Below are 25666 nucleotides of genomic sequence, written 5' to 3' on the forward strand. Positions count from 1 at the left end.
TTTATATATTTTGTAATTGACCAGAGGTCATGTCTCAAGAGAGTCTGCCATTCTAGTCACTGGGGAGAAGACCATGGCCGATACCTGGGCTTTCCCAAACTGCTTGGCATAATATATTCTGCCACTGATGTGTTCTGTATATCAAAATTGCACAGCACTTAGCTCTTCAAGTGTGCGATTTAAGACACTTACAAGTTTACTCCATCATTCCCACTGTCCAGTTCCAAGACATCACCTCAAAGAAAGCCCCTTTACCAACCAACCACTTCCAGTGCCCTCCTTCCCTCAGTTCTGGCCACTGATCTCCTTTTTTGTCTCTGTGGATAGTTATTGTGGACATTTCTCACTAATAGAATCACAAGTGAGCCGGCCTTATGTGTTCTCTCCTTCACTTAGGATAGGACTTTAAAGGTTCACCTCTGTGTTCCATGCACCAGCCTCTGACCTCTATATGCCTGAGTGAGTGTGGTCTAGAAGTATTACTTATCTCTCCATCTGCTGGCCATCTGCTGGCCATTTGGGTTTAGTCCTCTTTTCAGTATGAATAAATAATGCATGGACTGTTGGATTGCAGCTCACCTATAAATGGTGAATTTTGTGTATGAATTATTCTTTAAATAGTTTTATCTTCAGATAAATAGCCTCTTCATCCCCATCCCAACCCACCAAATAATACCTGCTTTTGTTTTTTTTGTTAGGTTTTGTTTGTTTGTTTGTTTTATGTAGCCCAGACTCTGCCTCAAACTTACTATGATACTATGATACTTTGGTTTCTCTTCAGCTCATATATAAAATATGTAGCAGAGGCTGACCTTGAACACCTGATCTTCTATCTCAGTCTTCCAAATGCTGGGATTAATTTCATGTGTGCACCTTCACACCCAGCTGTTACCTACATGGTAAATGCTAATAGAGAATAAAATATTTTAAAGGTTAGTTCTTTTTCTTCTTCACTGGAGCTTTCCAGTCTGTTTTTGAGGCTTCCTTATGAACACACACACAGTATACACATTTCCTATATTCTGTACAGAAAATAAAACCCTGTGCGTGGAAAATATTTGTGAATAGGTGTTAGTCGGACAAGAAGATCCTCAAGTGTATTCTGTGCAGAGGCTTGGGAAAAGATGAGAAGTTGGATCAGACAGATGCTTATCGTTTAGTAGGAGAAAGAAACCTGTAACACCATCCCATTGTGAGATAGGAACATGTGGCAGCAGGAGTGGTGGAGGACAGGAAACACCAGGTGTGTGCAGCCCCTGGCCTGCAGTCCTGACTGTCAGCTAAGGCCCGCAGGCTGCCTCTTAAAGTACCTCCCAATCAGGAACTGAACCGGAGCAAAGTGTTTATGGGAGGAGAAGTGCAGAAAACGTGGGACTTTCATCTCATAACTGAAAGCTTTCTCCTTCAGGGAAAGGGGGGAAATGGCCTTAAATTTCAGCATTCCTTTGATAATGTAACATGTCCAGCCAGGGCCTCTAAAAGGGACTTGTGTGTACAGGCCCAGAGGTGGAAAAGCACCTGACTGAAGCCAGACTCTTCACATAGTAAATGAGACAGCTTGGCTGGCCCGTGTGTGGCCCCTTCTGTTTGGAAGGTGCTGGGAATCCCATGTGAGCCAATCAGAGCAGATTAACTTGCTGTGTGAAGAACCTTATCTTCCCGTGTGGACTTGAGATCCACTATCATCATCGCCAAAAGAGTGGTCTCTTTTAAAATTGGAAATCCCTTCCCTTCTTGGCAAATACTTCATTTTATCTAGCAGCACAGAGTTTATGGAATATGTCATTTAAGTTATTTAAAATCCAAATCCAAACTAGCAATTCTCCTTGGTCTACAACAGCTGCAGAGCAGGAAGAAGTGTGACCCGGATGGCTGACAGCAGGGCTGTCGCCCAGAAGCTACACTGTGCCAGCGATTGCTGTTGGCCAAGACTTGTTTTCACCATAGCAGATTAATCTGAGAAGCAGCATGGCCCTCGGCACCTGCATCTTGGGCTTAGTACAGCAGCACTTTTAAACAAGGTGGTGAGTGCACAGTAGTGCAGGCTGCAGAAGGAGGAGGCATTTCAGTGTGCCATTCATACTTGTCAACTGACAGCCCACTGCTTCCGATTCTTGCCATCCCAGAGTCATCCCTATAAATATTGGTGGACGCCATTGCTTATGACCCTTTCCCTGTGAACTTTCTCCGTGTACCAGACCATGTGTCAAGATGCTTGTCTTCCATGTGACATGGGGCTGAGGCTTGAGAAGCTAGGTAGATCCAGAGGTAGAGCCAGGACTGGGACCAGGCTTTCACACCCAGAGCCTGTACCCTCTCCACCTATAGGGTTTCCATTTGAGTGAGTGTCCACACCAGCCAACGTATGTGATTTTCAACCTCTTTACTTCCTTCCCCTCATTCACTAGGTTCCCTTGTCCACTTCTAAGTCCTTCCAGAAATCATGACTCCAGTTTAGTCCCATTCTCATCAGCTCTTGCTTGTAATTACTGTGGCAGTCTCACACTGTTTCCTGATCCTACTTTAGTCTCCTCTCCCAAAAGCAATGAAAGGATTTTATTGTTTTTTAATTATATTCATTCATTTGTTCATTTATTGTGTGTGTGCGTGCACATGTGTGCGTGTGCATGTTCACATGTTTGCTACATACATGTGGAGATCAGGACAACTTGGAGGGGATGGTTCTTTCCTGCTGTGTGGGTTCTGGAGATTAAACTCAGGTCATCAGGATTGATAGCAAGTGCCTTTACCTGCTGATCCGTCTTGCTGTCATCTATTTAGAATTCATATTGGACAAAGAACTTATATAGGAGAAGATCCAAGTTTGTGGCAGCCACCAGCACCCACACTGCCATGATGTCTCTCTGAGAAGCTCGAGAGACCCAGAGAGGCTTCCAGGGGAGATGTAGATAAATCAATAGAGTGCACAAGATCCCCAGAACAACTCTTTAAAAGGCAGGTCTTCTGGGAAGATGCTTTTAAAAAGTAGTTTCCTGGAATTGAAAAAGAGAGATAAAGATAGTGGAGTAGAGTGGCACACTGTGCTTGGCAGAGAGAAGCAACTCAGTATTGACAACTGGCCCACTCCTCCCCATCGTCACTGCTTGCCCAATAGGCCAGTCCTACCACTCAACCCCCAGTGGAGTCACTGCTGCTGCTTAAGCTGCTCGCCCTGCTGTGGGGAGGAGAGCATGGGACCAAGGCACTACCCTTAGGCTACAAGCACTGTACCCAACTCATGATCACTCTCACTCTGAGCAACAACAAGATACCTGAGATGAAGAATGGTTTGTTCTCTGGTTAAATCTCCTTGAAAGACTTCTGTGGTCCATGCTGTCATCACATGCCATGCTGCTACAGGCTGCGTTGATGTCCAAGGTCCTTGTTGTGGTCAGAGGCCATGTTGACCCCATGTTCCATGCTGCCACTGGGGACCAGGTAATGTCCTTGATCTGAGCTGCTGCTGGAAACCATATGGAAGTCCGTGGTCCATGTTGCTGCTGGCTGCTATGGGCAAGGAAGCTTCTTTTGCAGTGATATCAATGATTGAAAACTTATAACTGAGAATGAGAGCCATTGAAGTTTCTGTGACCACCCCCCCCCAAAAAAAAGAAGCAGTCTAGACAGGAAGCCATTGAAGAGCGCCCTTAAGATCTGTAAAAACTGTGATAGAGATGCTGAAGTGTAGCTCTTGACTTTAGGTGGGGTGCGGGGAAGGACTCAGTTTTCTTTAACGTACTGACCACTGAGGTTTTGACCATGCTCCAATGAGTATATGGGCAATGCAAATTGAATTTGGTGTTTTTTTTTAAGGTGGGGCACAAGGGTGGGAGGGTGGATCTGGGAGGAATGAGAAGTGAGTGTGGAGTACATTGTATATAAATCCCAAATGATTAATAAAAATATTTTGAGGAAGAAAGTGTATTATGATTGTAAAAAGAATATTTTTATATTAGTCCCAGATACTTGAGAAGCTAGGGAAGATCACTTGAGTCCAGGAGTTCAAAGCTAGCCTGGGCAACATAGTGAGACCTAATTTAAAAAAAAAAAAAAAAAATCCAGCCAGGCAGTGCTGGTGCATGCCTATAATCCCAGCACTCAGGAGAGAGAGGCAGGTAGATCTCTGGGAGCTCAAGGCCAACCTGGAATACAGAGCAAATTCCAGTACAGACTCCAGAGCTACAGAGAAACCCTGTTTCAAAAGAAAAGAAAAAAAAATCCATGATGGGAGATGTAGATGTTATTTAGACAGAAAAAAGGAGATGATGGGAGATGTCATTCTATAAATACATTTCTCTTATTGGTTAATGAATAAAGCCCTGTTGGCCAATAGGGAAGCAAGATAGGCGGGACTAGGAGACAATGAGGAGTCTAGGAGATGTAGGAGGGAAGAGTCAAGATATAGAGACGAGAGAGAAGAGGTCCGAACCCTCTCTCTGGTAAGGTAAGACCACGTGGAAACACTTAGATTAATAGAAATGGGTTAATATTTAAGACAGAGCTAGCCAATAAGAAACACTAGTAACTGGCCAAAGCATATAAATGATGCACAGCAGTTCAAGAAGCCAGCATGCAAAGGGTGCAGATCTGAAATGGTTGCTTGGTCATCCGACTGCACTGTTTCTTGCCAGTTTTCTGCAAAAACCATTGTCTTAGTAATGATTACCTTAAGCTAACACAGTTATCTCAAGACTTTCTTCATGTACAGAAGCCATTGTTTTACTACAAAACAGTACCCAAGTGTTTTGGATAAGAATTTAGTAGTTTAAATGTGTATAAACAGAATTATCTCAAAGCTCAGGGGGTTGGGTTTTTTGTTCAAGTTCATTTTTGGTTTTTGTTTGTAATGCATTTAGATGATGCCCTGGTACTTGGTAGTCATGCACACTATTGTTCAACTGTGGCTCTTTTCTTAGTTTTAGAGATTACACCAGCTTGCTCTACTGGTAGAGGCTAAAATGTCACAAATACATTTGGAAACTCTATTTCCACTTAACTTTTTGTCTCTAGGATCCATCCCTTGCCACATCACCTAACCCTAGCACCAACCAAACTCTTTTGTCCTGCTTGTCATTTGGCTTCCTTTCTGCTGAAACTGTTAGCACCTAAGCATAGATGACATCTCTGATTCAAAAATCATAAAGTGTGCCTGAGATTTGTGTGGGTTCTGTGCCCACACTGAAGTCAGCATCATCAGTCAGCCCATACACATGTGCTTCTGCTTGGCTTTTACATATTTATTGCATTCATCCTTAGAGCAGTGTGTGACTATAGCCTCACTCAGGTGGAATGTCTGTGGCTCAGAGAAGCTAGATGGTTGTCCATCACAGCAACGTTTGAGTTAAAAACGTACATCTCCTACCCCCTCCTACCCCCCCCCCCCCCCCCCCCCCCACCCCCCCACCCCCCCCCACCCCCCACCCCCCCCCCCCCCCGGCTTTCCCAATTGCCTGAGGTCCCCTCACGGATGTATTTTGAAACAGTTATCTCATTCCAGAGCTGAGAAATAGTTTTTCTCAAGGAATTTTCTGTTGTGATCTTTATAATGGGACTTGACTTGGGAATGAACTTCTGGTTTTAATCTAGAACATGTGAGGTTATTTCTGTAGATCTTGAATTCAAACCCATCTGGCATTTGGATTCATCCATATTTATTGAACACCTGTTACATGAAAGGCACCAAAGACACAATGGAGACCAACACATACATGATTCTAGCCATCAGAGTGTCTGATCCTCTCTCTCTCTCTCTCTTACGTGTGTGTGAGAGTGAGTGTTCAAGTGTGTGTGAGAGTGAGTATGCAGGTGTGTATATTTACATGTAGATTCCAGAGGAAGATGTTGGAATTCTTTCTAAGCCTATTCCCTTGAAGGGTCACTTACTTTTTCAGCTAGGCTAGCCAGCAAGCTCCTGTGACCCGCCTGTCTCTACCTTGTAACATTAGGGTTACAGTAGACATTTATGCTCAGCTTCATAAGTATCCATAAAGGACATGCATGTAGCCCAAACTTGACAGAAGAGGAAGGCTTCCCAGAAGGGACCTCTGGATGAGTGAGAGTTTTAGCCAAATTAGAATTGGAGTAGGGGTGTCTAGTCTACATAGTGAGTTCTAGGACAGCCAGAGCTATTTAGAGAGGTCCTGTCATTAAAAAAAAAAAAAAAAAATTGGAGTAGGGTGGGCAGAGCAGGTTCTAGGAAGTGGAGGAGGGATATGCAGACATGCAGATGAGAGTGTGGTCCCTGTGCCTCTATTCTCGTTATGAGGACGGATCCAATGATCCAGCTGTTAGGAAGAGCTGGATAAAGTAGGTCATTGGCAAGGCTCATGCTCAGAAAAATAACCTTTTTCTCCTGTCTTAATAGAAAAAACTGGAGTCCCCACCACCATCTACCAATCCCTTCCTGGAAGAGGAGACAGCACCAGAGATGGAGGAGCTGGCGCTGGAGAAAGGGGAGCTAGAGCAGGTGAGTCTGCTTGTGTTGTAGTTGTAACTGACTCGTGCACCTTTGTGAAGCTACGCTGCTTCTCTTCTCTTCACATAGGGACTTTTGGCTAGCGACCACACTCAGAGATCCCAGTGGTAGTGGGCTTTACAGAGGGCCTTGCATGAGGGCATGGTTGGAAAACAAAGGGCAGTTTTCCTGCCCCTGATCTGTTGCAGAAGAGCCTCCCATCGGCATTTAGCACCACAGGCTCTCCTCTTCAGCCCATGTGGTAGAGCTGCCTGCCTCGGTCAGCATCTGGGTCTGTCAGGCTTTCCTTCCTCTCACGCAACACCACGATGATTTGAGATGCTGTGGGGTTAGCAGTGTCATAGACTGGGAGAGGCCTCCAGACAGAGCAAGCCAACATGGGAGCCACTGGGAGGCCTTGGAAACATCAGGGTGGCCAGCGGCATCTTTGGAGAGTTCTTTTCACAGCACACTAGCACTTTTAATTTCCTTCAGCACTTTTTGTCCAACTCAAAATTTCCTCTCCCTTCTTCCTGCAGAATGTTGTTTTTGTTTCATTGCTATTTTATGCTGAGAGGTTAGAGTAGTAAGTCAGCCATTTCCTTTCTGGATCAGTGCTCCTTCTTTTTAATTTTTACACTTGGCTGCTAGAGGATTATTTGGTGGCATTGTTTCTCTCCAGACACCAGCCAAAGGGAGGTGGCTGGGACACCGGCCCGAGGAAACCCCCAGCTACACACTATGCAGTGTTCCTAGTGTGGTGAGGTTGTGTGAATTCTGATAGGGGTCAGATAGCACGATTCCTAAGGACCATTAAATGTATCTGTTCCATTGATTAAGTAATTGTAACCACACAGATACCTGGCACTTAAGACACTTTATAATTTCAAAATCTTTACACGCTTTCTTTCATTTCATTTCACAGTGCCTCCCTCTGGTTTTACAGGTGATCAAAATACAGCTCTGAGAAGCTAAACAGTTTTCTCAGGGCTATGAGTTTGGAAATGGAGGGGATGGGACTAGCAGCTAGGTCTAGCACATAGAAGCTGGAATTCCTTTCCTAGCCCACACTGACCCCAACATGCACACACGTTCATGTCTTATTAAAAAGTGGAGCCCATAGAAATTAAGCTTATGGGCAAAAGTAAATGGGCAGAGCTGAAGGGTTGCTGTGAGTCTCTCCCAGAGAACTGAGGCTAGCTGCAACTGGCATAAAGCTGCGGAATCATTGGGCAGCACAGAAATGGGAATATTAGTTCTGACTCCAGAGCAATTCTTAATGTGGGAACAAAGACTCAGGTTATGGGGGCCTCATTCTTCCTGTAAATGCCCCCTCACTGGGCCATCTGCTCAGGAGAAGAAGGCCTTGTATAGCCGTGCTTTGTATGGGGCCCTCCTGTCTCCCCCATGGTATAGGCTGCCTTTATCATGATTAGAACCATGCAGTTTAATCACTCAGATGCTCTGTTATAGCTGGTCATTACCCTGAAGTAACAGAGTCCCTTTCATACCTTTTGTTTTGTCTTGGAGCTTTTTCCTCCTCATAAAAGCTTGAAGTGATTGTGGTAAGACCAAGACCTGCTGGATCTAAGGCAGTGAACATTGATCTTGGACAAGCAGGTATAAAAGCAGAGCTCTCTGGTGAGGAAAATGCTGGACCTGTGTCTGCTACTCAAAGCCACATGGTCTCAGATGGGTTTTAGGTTCTAAACCTCCTTTCTGTCTTCATCGTGACTTGCGGTAATATATTATTTGTGACTTATTAAAGCTTGCCAGAGGGTACAGAGAGCAAAACTAGTCACAAGCCCCAGAGCCAGGCACTGGTAGCACACATATTTAACTCTAGGACTTGGGAGACAAGCAGATGGATCTCTGAGCTACATGAAATAGATCCAGTCTTAAAGAGAAACAGCTCACACAAAGGTGATCTCAGCACTTGGGATCACACACCTTTAATCCCAGGATTTGAGAGGTATAAATGGAAGAAGCAAAGTCAGTCTTAGAGAATTTGTCTCCAGCACATTGAGGAGAGGCAGCAGTCTGAGGATTCATGGAGACAGGATTGCCATTTCAGTCTGAGGTAGAGGTAAGAGCTAGTGGCTTGGCTGCTTTGCTTTTCTGATCTTCAGCTTGAAGCTTGAGCCCTCAATATCAGTCTCTGGGTTTTTATTTTTCTTGATATGGTGACTCTCATACTGAATTCTTTGATGGCCCATCAGTTATAGGGAGTTGGGAGAGAAAGGGACCAAGGTCCTTGTAGCAAGAGCAGCTCCATTCTGCGTCACTTTGTATGTGGACTTCCAGGCCAAGCATATTTTACATGTTTGAAAAAAAAAAAAAAACCAAAATGAATAAAAAAATCTGTAACCCAGATGATGTCCCCATAATCGAAGGTTGTTCTTTATCAGTAGTAAACACACAGTGACTAATGCCCCGCACCTATCATGTCCTCCTCTGGCTGGCCAGATGGAGTCTCACTCTCCCTCCCAACAGCCATTTGGCTTCTGGATTTTTATGTGCCAGTAGAACAGGAGCTTTTGGGGTACAGGGAAGAAACTCCACACCATTAACAGGGAGCTAGCCTAAGTGTGTGGGGGAGAGCCCCTACCTGTTGTCCTGGGCTAGGCCGTTGGGCCCCCAAGGTCAAGGTCAGCTCTTGTTCCCTGCTTCAGTTTGTGCCTAGCTGCTGGGAAGGGAGTATGAACTTGAAAAGCAGTGTTCACTCCTTGAGAGGATCTGGGTGCTTAGTTGCCAAGATATTCCCAATGATAAAAAACAAGGGACTGAGGGCATAGGAGGAGAGAGGAGAAATCAGGAATTTCTGTACCCTTCTGGTGATCCGAGCAGTTAGATTTAATCTGTTTACATTGGATAGTAATAAAAGGAAATGGGACCAGCTGCAGACCTCCTTACTGTGACAACAGTAACCTTTTATTATTCCATCAAACTCTGGGAGGAAATAGCTTAAACATCTGCAGCATTTGGACAGAATTCACACACTCAGCAGTCCAGCCTGAATGCTACTGCTAAATGACTTAGTGTGTTCTTTAAGCTGCAGATCAGCTCTTTGGGGAGCTGCCTGGTCCAAAGGTAGACACCAGTGTGAGCAGACATTCCAGCACCTACTTGCTACACATGAGCACATTCATAGAGCAGCTGTGGGCAGGGGCAGCTCTGTGGACAAGTAGTAAGAGAAAGAAACCTGGGCAGTCCCTCCTGTTATCCCCACTTTGCTTCAACTCATGATAAAAATGCATCAACAGGGACCAATGACAGACAAGGCAGATCAGTCACCTAAGGTGAAGTTGGGACACCAGCCTGTCTGGTGATGCAGCTTCTATGCATTCTGTGTGGCCTTGCCATGTATGCATAGCACCTGTGAAGATTATGCTAGATAAATAACTTGTAAACCTAGCACTAAAGAAGTTGAAGCAGGAGAATTGTAGTTCAAGGCCAGCCTGAGGTACATAGTACAAGGATAGGCTGCTGTAGGTGGCAAGGCTCTGTCTCAGACCAAACCAAATGAGCCAATAAGATGGCTCACTGAGCAAAGGTGCTTCTGTGCAAGCATGGCAAATTGAGTTCAATCCCTAGAATCCATGTAAAGATGGGTTGTGAGGGATCCACTAGAAATGACTGCTTAGACATGGGTTTAAGCCAATATAAAATATTTATTAGTCAGCTGCTAGCTACACTGAGTGTTAGGGATCCAAGTATAGATAGCCCTGAGTCTTTCTCAGGGAAAGCTTTTAAGCAAAACAAAATAAAATAAAACAAACAAAAAACCACATCCTGGCCTAACTACTTTAGTTAACATGAACAGTTAGCCAGAGGTAGAACTACAGAAGCCAAAAAGCAGGGATGGTACATTGAGAGACTCCCAGAACTACAAACTTTGATGGGTTAGGCCTTTGTTTTTGTTTGACTGATGGTGTCTTCATGCTGAGTTTTATGGCCTGAATGGTAGTACTATGATGGAGTCAGTTGTACTAAGGTCTGGAGGCCTACTAAATTCTGGGGGTATGTTACAGATGGAAGGAGAGAACTTACTCCAGAGTTATCCTCTGACTTCCATTTTCTTGCCACACTTGAGTGCGCATGTATGCGCTCGTACACACACACACACACACACACACACACACACACAATAATAATAATAATAATGATAATAATAAAAACAAAAGACAGATAGTACAGGTTAGGGAGATATCCTAGTTAGTAAAGCACTCACCTTTGTAAGTGTGACACCCTGAATTTGGATCTCCAGAATCCACGTAAAAAGCAGTGTGTGGTGGGAAGCACCTATAATTCCAGTCATGTGAGATGAGGCTGAAACAGACAGATCCCTGGCATCCAGTAGCTAGCTAGTCTAGCCTGCTTGACAAAGCTCCAGTCCAAAAGGTGGAAGGCTCCTGAGAATGACTCCCTGAGTTATCCTCATCTCCATATCTCTCTCCAGCTTGTACAGCACACCTGCATGAACATGTACATCCCCAATACACTCACAGAAAGGAATAATACTAATGATTACATTTTAATCACTGAACAGATATCTGGCTAGCATAGCCATATTTTCCCAATCTATAGTCAGGCTGTCTAATCCTATGAAGACAGATTGAATCACATTTTTTGGTATTATTAACAAATCACCTTATTAAAAGGAGTAAAATAAGAAGACAGATAGAATGGGGTCTGGAGAGATGGCCCGCCAGGTAAAATTCTTGCTACACAAGCACAAAGACTTGAGTTCAGATCCTCAGCACCCATATAGAAGCGAGATGTGGTGTGCACACTTGTAAATCACAGGGAGCATGTGAAGTTGACTTTTTTTTTTTTTTTTTTTTTTTCCTTTCTGTAGCCTTGGCTATACCAGAACACAATAGAGATCTCCCTGCTTCTGCCTCCCAAATTCATGAGCCATCACACCCAGCAACATTTCTTCTTCTTCTTTTTTTTTTTTTTTTTTTTTTGAAAATTATTCATTTTTAAATATTTGGGGGTTTTTGTTTTGTTTTGTTTTGAGACAGCTTCTCTCTATGTAGCCCTGGCTGTCCTAGAACTTGCTCTATAGATCAGGATGTCCTTGAACTCACAGATCCTCCTAAAATTAAAGACATGAGCTACTACATCAGCTAAAAGACAATTTCACAGTGGTTTGTAAGTAACCAGATGCTAAGAAGAAGGTAGATGTATTTTTGTCTATCATTGGATGGTGGTTTTTGGCAGTGATTTCAGAGTGGAGGAGAGGGAGCACATACCTTGATACTTGTCTGGAGGTCAGAGGACAGCTGTGAGAGTTGGTTCTCATTTTCACTTTGTGGGTTCTGGGGATCACATGCAAGTTGTCAGGCTTGGTGCTAATTGTCTGCTCACTGGCCCCCTTACTTTGTTTTTTGAGACAGGGTCTTACCATATTGCCAGGGTTGTTCTTAAGCTGTGGGCTCACACTGTTCTCCTATCTCTGTCTCCCATGTAGCTAGAACTACAGGTATGTGCCTCCACGCCTAGCTTCTTTTAGTGCTCATTAAGATAGAAGCAGTTTAAGAGGATAGGCCTATATAAAGTGCCCTTAGCACTAATCACCATCATCATCATATTCATAATCAAATTGGAGGTGAGAGGTAGGAGAAGTTTTGATGGCAGGATTAGTTTCACAAATGTATGCCTCTCTCTTAATTTGGTGTGGCATTATGCGTTCTGTGTGTGTGTGTGTGTGTGTGTGTGTGTGTGTGTCTCCTCTGTATAAGTTTTTTGTTTTGTTTTTTAATATACCAATAAAGCCATATCTCTAGCCCCGCCCACCTCCTTTTTTTCTGGGACAGTATGTTGCTGTGTAGCTCAGCTAGCCTCAGACTTAAGCTACTGTTGCTCTGGAGTGCCGAGATAGCAGGAGTACAACATGGTGCCCAGCTCAACTTTTGTACAGTGGTTGTTCCTCGTTATGCTATTTAATGGAACATGATGGAAGAGTGCTTGCTAGTATGCAAGACCTCGGGTTTGATATCCAGAGCTACAAAAAAAAAGAGGAAAAGAGTAGAAGAGTTCTAATCAGCAAGTATTGCAGGCATGGCTTATGTTAAATTTGAGCTCGCTATATCTTTGGCTCAGAGTCCTTTTGCTGACATCTGGCAATAGACAGACTAATACATTTTTAAGGAGTAGAAAGTAACAGGGAGATTCTTATTTTTTAGATACTTTGAAATGAATTAGGGAGAAAATAAAAATTTTAAACAATTGCTGCAAAGTAACCTGTTTATCAGTGACTTTCCAGTACCACCCTCCCTAAACACCCCTCCCCGCCCCCATAAGTTTACCAGCCACACGTTCTTAGACAAGATGCCCCCTCACTGTAAATGGTGAGAGTAAAAAGTAGAAAACAAGTTGGTAATCCCTCTGTTGGCCTCCTGCCCCTCTCTCTTCTTACTTATTTGTTAATGAAAGTCCAAAGTCTGGGGAGCTCTGCAGGAGGTAGCAAGTTTGACCAAGTACCTTGGGATGGCTGGTAGAGGAGCTCAGCACTTTCCTAGGCTGTGAAGGAAAGATGAGAAGGTATCTAGCATTAAGATGTATAATAACAAAAAGCAGAGACTACCAATACAGTGTTCTTTAAATTCAACCTGGATTTAACATTCTAAAACATCCGCTGATGATAAGCTTCCAAATCAAAGATATATGTAATATTAGAGTAGCACTAAACCTTTCAGCATACACAGCAGGTCAGAGATGCCGGCAAGACCTGGTAGTGAGTCACTAGGTGGGTCATGACACGATGTAGCCCTGTGTCCACGCTCCTCTCTGTTAGCTCAGTGAACTCTGATTATTCTTTCAAATTGCTTAAAAACTTGCAGAGGCTGCTCAAACATAGGGTTCATGTTTATTCTTATTTTTCCCTTCTCTCTTTCCAGCCAAAGAAGCCCAAAGCCCCAGATAATCCATTTCATGGCATTGTTTCCAAGTGTTTCGAGCCTCATCTCTATGTGTACATTGAGTCCCAGGACAAGTGAGTGACAAGCATTCTGCTATCTTCTGCCTGTGTTCCTATTCCTAGCCTCTGATGGTTTGGGTCCTACACAAGGACAACTCCTTCCAGAGTCATTAAGGATATCACTATATCTTTTGCATGTAACTGTTTATTTTGCATATGATATGTTTGTTTGAGACAGGATATGTTTAGCCTTGGCTAACTCATAAGAGATCTGTCTGCCTCTGCATCTCAACTACTGAGACTAAAGGTATGTGCCACCACGCTGGCATATTTTCTCATAATCCAAGATGCCTGAGCTTGGCTGTATAAGCCTCCATGTGGAACTGAACACCTTCCACCCCCACCCCTTGTGGGTGCTAAGCTTTTGAGCACTGACTGCATGCACCCCACAAAGTGTCAGGTACCCAGACATCATAAGAAAGCCTAGTCTCTGAAGTTTATGCTTTCAAATATTTGGCTTTACATTGTGAGGTAATTTTGACTGTCAAAAAAAGCTTTAAAACAGCACAAAAATTCTCCACTAGCCTTCTTCAATCCTGTGAACATCTTAATGTAAACATAATTATCAAAATCAAAAGGTAAGATTGCTCCTTTTTCTGGTCCAGGACTTAATTGTGCAATTAGCTATGGTCTCTGGAGTCTCCTCTAATCCTGGCTTCCTTTCTGACCTTGACGTTGTCAGAGAGCCAACCAAATGTTTCAGATGCTTTGTGAGATGCCATCAATTTCCATTTGCCTGATGTTGTGTCCTCCCAGACCCCCTCTTTTGAGACAGTTTCTATGTTGCCCAAGCTGCTTTCCAATTCCTAGGATCAAGTGATCCTCCCACCTCAGCTCTATGACTACTGGAACTACACACACCATAATGATTAATATATTATCTTCCTTAAACCCAAGTTATGAGCTGGCATGATAGCACACACTATAGAGATGGAGGCAGAACAATTCAAGTTTGGAGCCAGCCTGAGCTGCATATGTGACCATGTTCCCAAACAACAAAATCAGTGGTGTTGCATTCTTGATGTCAGTCAACTGCTGGTATTGACTCTGTTAGCTAAGGTGAAGCCTGCCAGCCTTCTCCACTGTTAAGTTATAGTTTTGGTTTTTTCGGGTTTTTGTTTGTTTGTTTCTTTAAGTGTTTTGCAGGGAATGGTTTGACAATGTGGGAGCATCCTATTTCTTGTCATTCTGTTGGCTCATTTTAGCAGGATTTGACGATTCTTGCCTGTAGTTCTCACTGCCTAAGGTTGACTTTCTGTTTCCATCATTGCTTCTCCACTTTCTAATTGGAATTCTACTGTAGGGAAGTTCTCCCTTCTTTCCCTTGTGTTTGTATCAATTATGGACTTGGAATTATCCATGTAACACACATGCATTTTCACAGACTTACAGACTCCACACATTTTCACACACCAGGCCCCTCCCAGCCCAGTTTCCTCACAGCCAGAAAAAAATGATGATGGTCTAGGGTCCCTTGTTCAGGGAAGCCCCTTCTTATCCCCAGTTCTTTATACATGGCCAGAGTCACTATTGTAGTCACTGGACAGCAGAGTTTGGAAAAGTTGGGTTTCTGGAACAGGGAAGGCTTTGAGGACACATGCTGGACCAGGTTACAAGGTCTCAAAGAGCATACATAGGAAGACATTGCAACTCACACAGGAGAACACACACAGAAAACACTACAGCTGCGAGGAAGCCCTTAGGGTCGTTCTCCGGGAAACATGAAGGCCCCCTTTGCCTTTCTTCTCTCTGTGTGTTTATTGGGACTGAAGGGCAGCAGGACCAGGCTGAACAGAAACTCTGTCTACAAATGGTGCCCACAACGCGGGGCAAGAATTTCCATGTGAAACCTGACAAACGCTTAAAAAGGGATTCTGAGAACAAAAGAACAGAATCAAGTACTGCTTCTGGGTAGCAGTATTTTCTTAGGTGGGCTCTGTTTGCTAGATGCAAACTTGTAAGAGAGGCTTCCTGACTCAGTGTTAGTGGCAAAAACTGCATGGCTCTTTTAAGAGGCCCTGCTACCAAACAATTAAAGGCTGTTTACAAGCAGCTGGCAGAATGCTACTTGGTGGTGACATGAACCTAGAAACTCCACAGAGTTGTGGCAATAAGCATGGCTCCCACCACTGTGAAGCTAGACTATCAGAAAGCCAAGGAATAGGGTGGGGCCAGCTGCCACTTTAATTTTAGCCACGCTGTTAAGCAGCTTAAAGACTCATGTGATCAGAGATAGAGATATACTGATTGAGCCATCACTATCCTGCCCTTGGCCTTTTAAACCTGACTACAGGTATGTGCTGTACCACCTGGGAATAGGGTACAGGGTTTTGTGCATGCTAATTAAGTAAGCACTCCACCAACTGAGCCACATCTCCAACCCCTGATCATATTTTCTTAAATAGATCCAGGATTAATCCCAGGGTCACAGTTGTACTTAATTTAGTCCAGAAGAATAACACAGATGTAAGGGGTAGTCAGATTTTCTTTGGACGATCAGCTCTCAAATAATGATACCATAGGCTTCTTATTAATTATAAAATCTTGGTCTTAACTTACGCTTTTCCTCCAACTAGCTCTTATAACTTAACTCAACCATTTATATTCATCTGTGTTCTGCCACATGGTTTGTTAACTCTGCTCAGTACAGTACACTTCCTCAGTGTCTTGCTGGCAAATCCTGCCTCTTTTCTTCCCAGAGTTCCTATCTCTGCCTGGGAAGTCTGGCCTACCCTTTCCTGCCTAGCTATTGGCCATTCAGCTCTTTGTTGAACCAATCAGAAGATGCCTAGGCAGGTAAGGTAAAACAGTGACACATCTTCACAGTATGATCAAATATCCTGCAACATACAGGTTGTGTGTGTGTGTGTGTTATAATTTTTTTATTTAAATTTGAAACAAGCTTATTTTACATGTCAAACCCAGTTCCTGCACCCTCCTGTCCTCCCCTATTCCCCCCACAAATCCCCATCCCATCCTCTTTCTGCTCCCCAGGGAGGGTGAGGCTTTCCATGGAGAGTCTTCAAAGTCTGTCATATCATTTGGAGCAGGGCCTAGGCCCTCCCCCATGTGTCTAGGCTGAGAGAGTATCCCTCTATGTGGGATGGGCTCCCAAAGGCCATTCGTATACTAGGGATAAATACTGATCCTCTGCCAGAGGCCCCATAGACTTCCCAGTCCTCCCAACTAACACCACATTCAAGGAATCTGGGTTTATTCTGTGCTGATTTCACAGCCTCTAACTTAAAGATCTGTGTACCTCTTGTCTTCTGAGTGCTGGGATAAAAGGAGTATGCCACCATGCAGGAAAAAGCTTTTACTTTTTCCTGATTTTATATATGTCATATATATCCATGGTGTGTGTGTGTGTGTGTGTGTGTGTGTGTGTGTGTGTAAATATGACTTACAGATTCTGGTTTTATTCAGTGGATTATCTCCCACCCTTTTTTCTTTATATTAGAATTTATCTATATTTTTAGAAAAATTATACAGATTTCCCCATATTCCATACCCTACACCCTCTTTAATGTTAATGTCTTACATAGCCATAGCAAAGTTATCAAAACTAACACGTAATGTGTGTTGAGTGGCAGATGCTTATGCAACTCTCAGATGCAAGACAGAAGCCTGGGCTACATAGCAAAATCCTGTCTCGAAACCCAAACAACAAAGCGTGGAAGTTAAAAGTCAGTACAGTACTGTTACCAACCTCCAGGCCTTGGCCGGTTCCTGCCAGCTTTCCCCCTGTTGCCCCCTTTCTTTCTAGGATCTGCCATTTCAATGCTCAGGTTACATGTGATGGGGCCAGTGTGTGCCTCGTGAGCTCTTTTTTGTATGCCCCTATCATTTCCTGAAAACTCTCCTTTGCGCAATAAAATGCACCAGGCTTATATTGTGTTCCAAGTCCAGCCCTAGGATTATGTTTGCAACCAGACTCCCCATTTCCATCTGTGTGAAGCAACTACAGATACCAAGCTCTGGTGTGACTGAGCTGGGTGCTACTGGGTACCTTTGCTGCGGGCACTCAGCTGAGAGAACCAAGAAATTAGTGTCTGTATGAACATTAATGCATCCACACCCTACTATACACTAAAGCCTGTGGGTTCATGCCAAGACCTCCATTCTAACTTAACACCACAGGGGATCCCATGCTGATAACTGCCTTCGGTAACACAATAGCAAAAAGTGTGTGTGGCTCCTGGCATCCTTGTTACATTTACTTGCTTCCTCTGTTTGTCCATATACAGCCCATCTCCCCATTTCTCCCACCCACACTACTCACCCCAGAGCCAAGTCCACAGCCAGCCCAAGAAAAGTGCAAAGGGTGTGTGTTAGTGGGTGAAGCCCTGAGAGTGTGCTTGTGCTTGCTGATCTTTGTGGCACTCCTGGGTCATCTCCTCTCGGTGCTGCTGCTACATTGCTCTCAAGTGTGACTTACTACTTCTGAATGCTGACTGCAGATCCATCAGCAGATATCGTGCTAAGAAGTCTGCAGTGAAGGTGATTGCTTCTCCATTGTTTTAATCCTTTCCCACATTGTAATAATCTGCTCCTTATGATGTCACCCTGTAATACTCTTCACTCCTTATAGATTTTTAACTTAATCACCAGAACTTCCAACAGTGTATCATGTGAAACCTGCAAATGCTCACACCATTCTTGGGGACAAAGCTCAAGCCACAAAGAAGAGAGAGAAAGAAACCACATATCCATGTTTCTCTCAGCTAGGGAGTCAGGAACAATAGCATGGCATATGTATCTGTATAGTGCTCCATGGACCTGAGGTCAGAGCATGGGACAATGGAACACCTGAAATCAAGTCATTCTCAGTAAATTTATGATCAAGTACCAACCTTGGTTTCTTCCCCTTTAAAACAACAATAACACCTTCAATTTAAAGCTCCAAAGCTTTTGGGATGAATAAATGAGATTGTATTTATTACACATTTTATAAGCTGTATTATGCAGCATTTAAGACACGAGGGGCTGGAGAGTTGGCTCATTAGTGAGTGAGAGCACTGGATCCGCTCACGGGGTGGGGGTGGGGGGCTACAACATCTATAACTCTATCCCCAGGGTTCCAACACCGTCTTCGGGCCTTCTCAGGTACTGCATGTTACACAGACATACATGCAGACAAACACATAAAATAAATAAAATCTAAAAAAAGATACAGATCTGAAGGGATTGCGGTGATAATTCAGAGGGATATTACTGCTGCACTCAAGGTTAGACACTTTTTACTCTGCATCTCCACCCTCAGCCAAGTTCTTCCTCTCCGTCATGTCTTCTTCACACGTAGTTTATGGCTTCTGAGACAGGATTTCATGTAGCCCAGGCTGGCCTGACCCTATTATGTAACTAAGGATGACCTCTCAGTTCTATCTCTCACCTCTGGAGCATGCTTTTGTTCTCTCCCTGAACCTGCTGTAGACTCTCTCTGCAGCTTGCTCTGACTTAGCATTTTGACACTGTCTAAGCATTCATGGAGCCTCAACACTCCACAGACCCCTGATCAGGACTTGACCATTTGTAAACTCTTACTTGCTTGTATTTGTTTTTGGGTGGAAAAGACTTCCTCATGGTTCGAATCTACAGATTGTTGTGCCACACATCCCTGTCTCCATTAATTCTGCATGAAATCTTGCCAAATGTCTGGAAGCAGTGATAACCTTTTTTTTTTTTTTTTTTTTTTTTTTTTGAGTTAAATTTATTTTTACCCTACAGCCCTCGAGTCTCACACACAGTGAGTGTGTGGTTGATATTTAGCTGGACTGGCTCAGCACTTCATAAGCAGTAAACCGCACAGATTCCCACTGGGCCCTTCCTCTCTTCCTTTGCAAAGCTCATTACCTCATGCCTTCTGTGACATGGATGCATGCCAGTGTGGAGTGGAACAGGGCATAGGGAAGCTTCCTCTCACCAGGAATGTGACTTTTATAATGTCAAAAGTAACTTGGTGGACAGTCCATAAAATGTAGATCTTTCAAGGGCTTTTTTTGTGAACAATTTCTCAATGTGGTATGATCATAATTAATTGTAATCTTACTCATCAGGTTGACTCTGAAATAGGTAGTAGGTAAGGATAGTGATGGTACCAGGGATAGATGATTGATTACAGTAAAATCACTCCCAGCTCTGCCTCAGTTGGCACCATCTGTGTGGAGATTAAGACTCCTCAGCAGACTCTAATGCTTTCTTTGCCTTACATTTTACCTCCTCCTCCACTGCCTCACCTGCTGTCCATCCCTACTTCTGTACTGCTTTGTTCCTATCCCTAGGGACCAAATGTGGAGGGTGATCAGTTAGCATGCATTGGGTACCGACATGAAGGTTAATTAGCCTGCCACACCAGCCTGCACAGTGGACTGAGGGAACATGAACAACACCCCACCCCCCAATGGAGATGCAGTAGTGGTACAGAAGATGGTATCTTCCTGCGGTCAAATAGCAGCTGCCTCCAGCTACTAGGTGGAGTACTATCCCCAGTAATATGGAATTACATTGTAGATCAGGGAAAGGCCCTATTGATTCACATCACCTACTGTGTACCAGGGCAGGAAAAGCTTGATGCATCATACACTAAAGTGTTAACTCAAGTGCTAAAATCAGATGCTGTGGCACATACATGTCATTCTGGCACTGGGGAGACTGAGGCAGTATGATCACAAGTTTCAAACCAATTTGGGCTGCATAGTAAAACCCTATCTGGAAAAAAAAAAAATATAGTAAGAGCTAGCTATATAACATACACTATAACCCAGCACTCAGGAGGAGAGCTGTAAATTCAAAGCCAGCCTGGGCTGTAGAGTAGGTCCTGTCTTAAAACAGAAGGACAAACCAAAAACAAATCATGTGACAGTGAATGGCTGTTGATGGCAGTTTCAGTTGAGAGGTCAGATATTGTTTGAGTTGTGCAATGAGGTTTAGGCCTAGGAAGCTAGAGGGAAGGTGTTTTGGCCAGCAGGTGACAGGTGAAGGCCCACAATACAGCCAAAAAGGTGACTGGCCTAGGTACCTGGCTGGCACAGAGGCCTGCCGCACAATAGATTTGTGAAGGTCCATGGGAAAGTAGGGCAAGAAGAGTTTGTGCAGAATGGGGGTGGTGACCAAGACTTTTCCTGGGGTAACTAAAGAGGCCCTTCTCTTCACAGGCAGAGACCTAGCCTGGGTGAAGCAGCCACATCTGGATATCATAAACTTTGAGTAACAAAAGCACTGGAGTAAAATGTCAATTGTTTCCTATTCCTGCTAATCAATGCTGTGTGTGGTTCTTGCCTTTTTCTCCCTGTTGTATAAATATATTTTTAAAACACAGCTGGATTCTTGTAGCCTTAGCCAGCAAGTTAAAAAGGTGCCACATGTCAAGAATGGGGCCTTCCATTGTCCACACAGCACAGCTGTACAGAGGACAGTCAGCCCTGCTAGATTCCAGCTCCCGATGATTCAGGGTGACTGGGGCAAATTGAAGATGTTTGACTGGGAAAGTGGAGACAGATCATAGCCACCATCACCACCATGACCAGGCAGGCCTAGAGCTGTTCCTAGCCACTCTTATCCCAAGATATTTTGCATCTTTGATTCTAGAAGCTAAAAGAAAAAAACCGGGCTGGGTGGTGGCACATGCCTTTAATTCCAGCACTGGGAGGCAGAGAGAGGCAGACAGATCTTTGTGAATTTGAGGCCAGCATGGTCTACACAGAAACCCTGTCTCAAAAAACTAAAAAAAAAAAAAAAAAAAAAGAGAGAGAGAGAGAGAAAAGAAAAAAACTGTTCAAATTGTTCATCTTAAGGAAGGCATTTGGTGTTTAAACAGAATCTCTCTTTTTAGTCATCCTCCCATACTTAGACACATTTAAGTTTACAAACTCAATTTATTATAACTTACAATGTTAGAGGGGTTTCTCTCTTTATGATAAACGTATGAAGTATTGGCCTTTATACCAGTAACCATGTGTAAAATATAAAAGGAAATAACATTATATTAAAAAATAAGTAAGTTTATGAAACGTCCTGGTAAATGTTAAAGTTTCTCACATAGGAAGAACTCTTTCTCAAAAGATTAGACAAGCCAAGTTAGACCATGCTTTCCTCACTCGTGTTTGTTTCTTTTCTTGCCATTGTGCCAAGATATTTAGCAGAAACACCTTAGGAAGGAAGGACTTGCTTGGACTGGACAATTCTAGGGATTTCCAACCATCACGGCAGGCATCGGAACCTGTGCATAGGCTGCTAAAAAGCATGAAGCTTGGGTCCAGGCTGCTGGGGTTTGCATCCTGGTTCCCTTGCTTGTCTTGAACAAAGTGCTTAACTTTTCTGTGCCTGGCTTTTGGAGAAGGGGATAGTAAAATCAGTCCCTCCAAATGTTAATGTTGAGTTCCATGACGTGACTATAAAGCACAGCTATGACTCCTGGGTCACCGCATGTTTAGGAAATGGTCACCATCGTTGGTGTTTAGGGCTTTGATTTGTGAAAATGACAGCTGGTGCTCAACATTCTGGGGTATGTGCTTATGTGGCAGGTTCTCCACTCAGCTCTGTCACCCAGTTTTGTGACAGAGTTTTAGGTGTCAGTTTTCTCATCTTCTAGAGGAGGAGCAGTGCTCTGTCTCTCACAGGGCCCTGGGGTCAGATGTGATGATGAAATACCTTGGAACACAGCAGTGTACATACAAATGTCAGAGTTTGTTGCTGTCATTTTTTTTTTAATAGGGAAATTAGTGGTGACATGGATAAAATGCACCCACTTGTAAGTTTGGGTAGCACCAGGAATGAGCACTTGTGGCAACAGCTCATGTCCACTGCACACAGCACCCCTGCCTGATCTCTCCAAGTGAAACAACATTTCTGTTCTTCTAGAAACCTCAGTGAACTGATAGACCGGTTTGTGGCAGATTTCAAAGCCCAGGGCCCACCGAAGCCTAACACCGATGAAGGGGGTGCTGTACTCCCCAGCTGCGCTGACCTCTTTGTCTACTACAAGAAGTGTATGGTGCAGTGCTCACAGCTCAGCACTGGGGAGCCCATGGTCGCCCTGACCACCATCTTCCAGAAGTACCTCCGAGAATACGCCTGGAAAACCCTCTCTGGCAACCTGCCCAAGTGAGTCCTGGTCTCCTCACTCTCAGCATCTCTAAACATGGCAGTCTTTAAGGAAAGCCACTCTGGAGTTCACTGAGCTAAGAGTATTGAAGAGGAGAGCACTCCTCCTGGGCTCCCAAGGGCCTGATGCACTGCGCTGCCACTTCCTTTAATGACAGCCCACAGCTAACCGTGACTGTCAGCAGGCATTTCCCCATAGCCGTTTTGTTTTGATTTTTTTTTTTTTTTTTTACTCTTTGGCTCTTTGGTGGGCCGTCACCCAGCTCCCAAATAAGTCACACATAGGCTTATTTTTGTTTCTAGCCATCTTTTCTTAAATTAGTCCCTCTACCTTTTGCCTCTGGGCTTTTATCTTTCTCTATTTCTGTATACCTTTCTTTGTTTCTTACTTTGTGGATTGCTGTGTAGCTGGGTGGCTGGACCCTAATGTCCTCCTTTTCTTGCTCCTCAGTTTTTTTTTTTTTTTTTCTTCCCAGATTTCTTCTTTTATTTATTCTCTCTGCCCCCTGTCTGTCTTTTTTTTCTGCCTTGCTAGTGGCCATTCAGTTCTTTATTAGATCAATCAGGTGTTTTAGACAGGCAAAGTACACAGCTTTACAGAGTTAAACAAAGGCAACATAAAAGAATGCAACACATCTTTGTATTATTAACAAATGTTCCATAGCATAAACAGTTGTAACACATCTTAAAATAATATTCTACAACAGTTCCCCATCCACCAGTGTAGGTCACAGTTCATCACTGAGTTAGGCCTATTATGTATATGTACTCAATGTACATGGACTCAACACAGAAAAAAAAAAGTTATTCAGTAGCAGAGACAATGTCTCTGTTCAGTATGTTCATGCCTTGAGTGACAGGCAGACAAGCTCGCCACCCTCCCCCATTGTCTTCCATAGCCACTAATGCTGTATGCACAGTCTTATGTTTAAAGATATGGGTGGATTAGTGCCTCCTGCACAAGCATAAGGACCCGAGTTCAGATCCCCAGCACACACGTGCAAAGCTGGATTTGGCAGCACTCACTTGTAATCACAAAACTAGGAGGCAAGAGACAAGAGGACTCCGGGACCTCAGTGGCAGCCAGGCAGCCCAACTCTGGCAAGCTCCAGGATTAGTGAGAGACTGTATTCAAAAACAGGATACAGAATGGTAGAGGAGACACCCAGTGTCAATCTCTGCTCTTTGCCTGTGTGTGCATGGGCACACATGTGCACTGTTAGACTGTCTTACTCTGCTTGTTCACTTGTGAGCGTCATATGTACATGTCTTAACTGAGAAAGATGGATGGGGAAGCAGCTTTTGTGCTACAGATGACCCCCAAGAGAGATCTGCACCTCAGGGGAATCCCAAGCAAGGCGCTAGGTCAACTGCCTCCTTGGTGAGAATGGGATCATGCACATGAGGGTTGTTTGCTGGCTCTCTCTTGGCGTTGTCTCTTCCTGTTCCTGTGGGTGAGAGGTCCTAACAGATTGACAGTCAAGGTAATGAACGTCAGGAGCAAAGGAACCCATTGTGTGTTGATTTATTTGTACTGCCGCCAGCCCTTCCTCCTCTTTCTTCTTTGTCATTAATTGTCCAGCTTCAGGAAGCAAATTATGGACTGTAGCCTGACTAGTTCCTGTCCTTCTCCTCAGGACCAGCAGCAGCAGTGGGGGACTGACTATCAGCAGCCTCCTCAAAGAGAAGGAGGGCTCGGAAGTGGCCAGGTTCACCCTGGAGGAATTGTGCCTCATCTGCAGTATTCTTAGCACGGCTGAGTACTGTCTGGCCACCACCCAGCAGGTAAGCACCCAGCCGAGCGTGCTGCCTTCCCAGAGCCCTCAGCTTGAGCTGGAGTGGGCCCAGGAGCTCCACTAAGCTCCACCACACTGACCTTGGGCAGGCCAATGGGTCTCATGGGAAGAAACTCACCATGTAGTCAGAGATGCCCCAGGAGCTAGCTTACAGAAGTACGGCCAGCCTCCACCCTCAGGTTATGTAAGCTACCAACCAGGCAGGACCTCTCAAAAGTAGGTCAGTAGCACAGTGTCCCTCATGAAAAAAGCAGCAGTAAACTCCCTCTGGGGTACCAGGCCTAGCCTTTGGTGGGTGAGTTACCCAGTGACTCCATTCTTAGCTGTGTTAGTAAGCAGAGTCCTTCGAGATTTTATGTGTCTCCTGACATTTTCTAGCATTCTCTGTCCACCATAACAACCATTGTTTGAGATGCTGACTGTGAAGCAGAAAGGATGGGGCCTCTGCTGCCACCCCCAGAAGGCAAACTAACTTTACAGAAGGAGGAGCCACTCAGCCTTCCACAGGGTTAGAGGCTCTTTTTCCCATTTGGCCTGGGGTCCCCCTGAGGCTAAGAGCAAGACAGTGACCTGGGAGAGCTCTGCTCTTCCTGATGTTGATGCTTAGGAAATAAGCGTCTAAAAAGTCAGTCATAGGGGGCAGTTCAGACATGACAGGTTGGACCCCCTGTGTCAGGGTGTGAACACAGGAAGTTTCCACAGACTCCTTGTGGGTCAGCCAGCTGTGCCCAAATGCTGAGACCAAGGCAGTAGCACACTCTGCTTTGTGGCATGGTCACATACATACTTGAAGAGCACTTTAGCCTTGGAGCCAGAGTTTTACACACACACACACACACACACACACACACACACACACACACACCTGAGCCCCTCATAAGGAACATAGGCATTTAGAGTGTACGAGAAAGACATTTGATGTCTCTTTGATTGAGACAGGGTCTCAGTGTGTAGACCAGGCTGGTCCAGAACTCACAGAGACTCATTTGCCTTTGTTCCTGAGTACTGGGATTAAAGGTGTGTGCCACCCTGCCAGACTTAAGACAGAATCTTAAAAGTGAAGTGACCAGAGTAGCATACAGACAGCTCTGCACTCAGGACTCCTTTCATAACCTGGCCCACGTTCTCAGCTGTGACTCCCTTTCTTCTTAAACACCTTGCTTAAAATACGTAATAAAATACCTTCAAAAACATACACACATACCCCCAAGCCTGCTCATAATGCCATCATCCTCAAGTAATCACATTAACAGCTTGAGTTATTTTATAAACATGGCTTTGTATGTAGTTGTCTTAGCTCACTTTTATATCCTTTTATTATTAGTATTA

General features: G+C 44.2%; 1 protein-coding gene across 2 annotated transcripts in view; it reads left to right on the plus strand.

The window, feature by feature from the left end:
• Nucleotides 1-25666, plus strand: part of Vps53 (VPS53 subunit of GARP complex) — a 127812-nt gene that overhangs the window by 69600 nt on the left and 32546 nt on the right. For both annotated transcript variants that reach the window (XR_007834245.1, XM_051179978.1), the window contains exons 12-15: nt 6365-6466; nt 13360-13454; nt 22299-22541; nt 24179-24326. Coding sequence is in view for 1 of the 2 variants with exons in the window: in XM_051179978.1 (XP_051035935.1) it covers nt 6365-6466; nt 13360-13454; nt 22299-22541; nt 24179-24326 (588 nt within the window). In the remaining variant the exon portion in view is untranslated. The remainder of the gene's footprint in view (nt 1-6364; nt 6467-13359; nt 13455-22298; nt 22542-24178; nt 24327-25666) is intronic.

Source organism: Phodopus roborovskii, unplaced genomic scaffold (assembly GCF_943737965.1).
Source record: "Phodopus roborovskii unplaced genomic scaffold, PHOROB, whole genome shotgun sequence".
NCBI classification, from domain to species: Eukaryota; Metazoa; Chordata; class Mammalia; order Rodentia; family Cricetidae; genus Phodopus; species Phodopus roborovskii.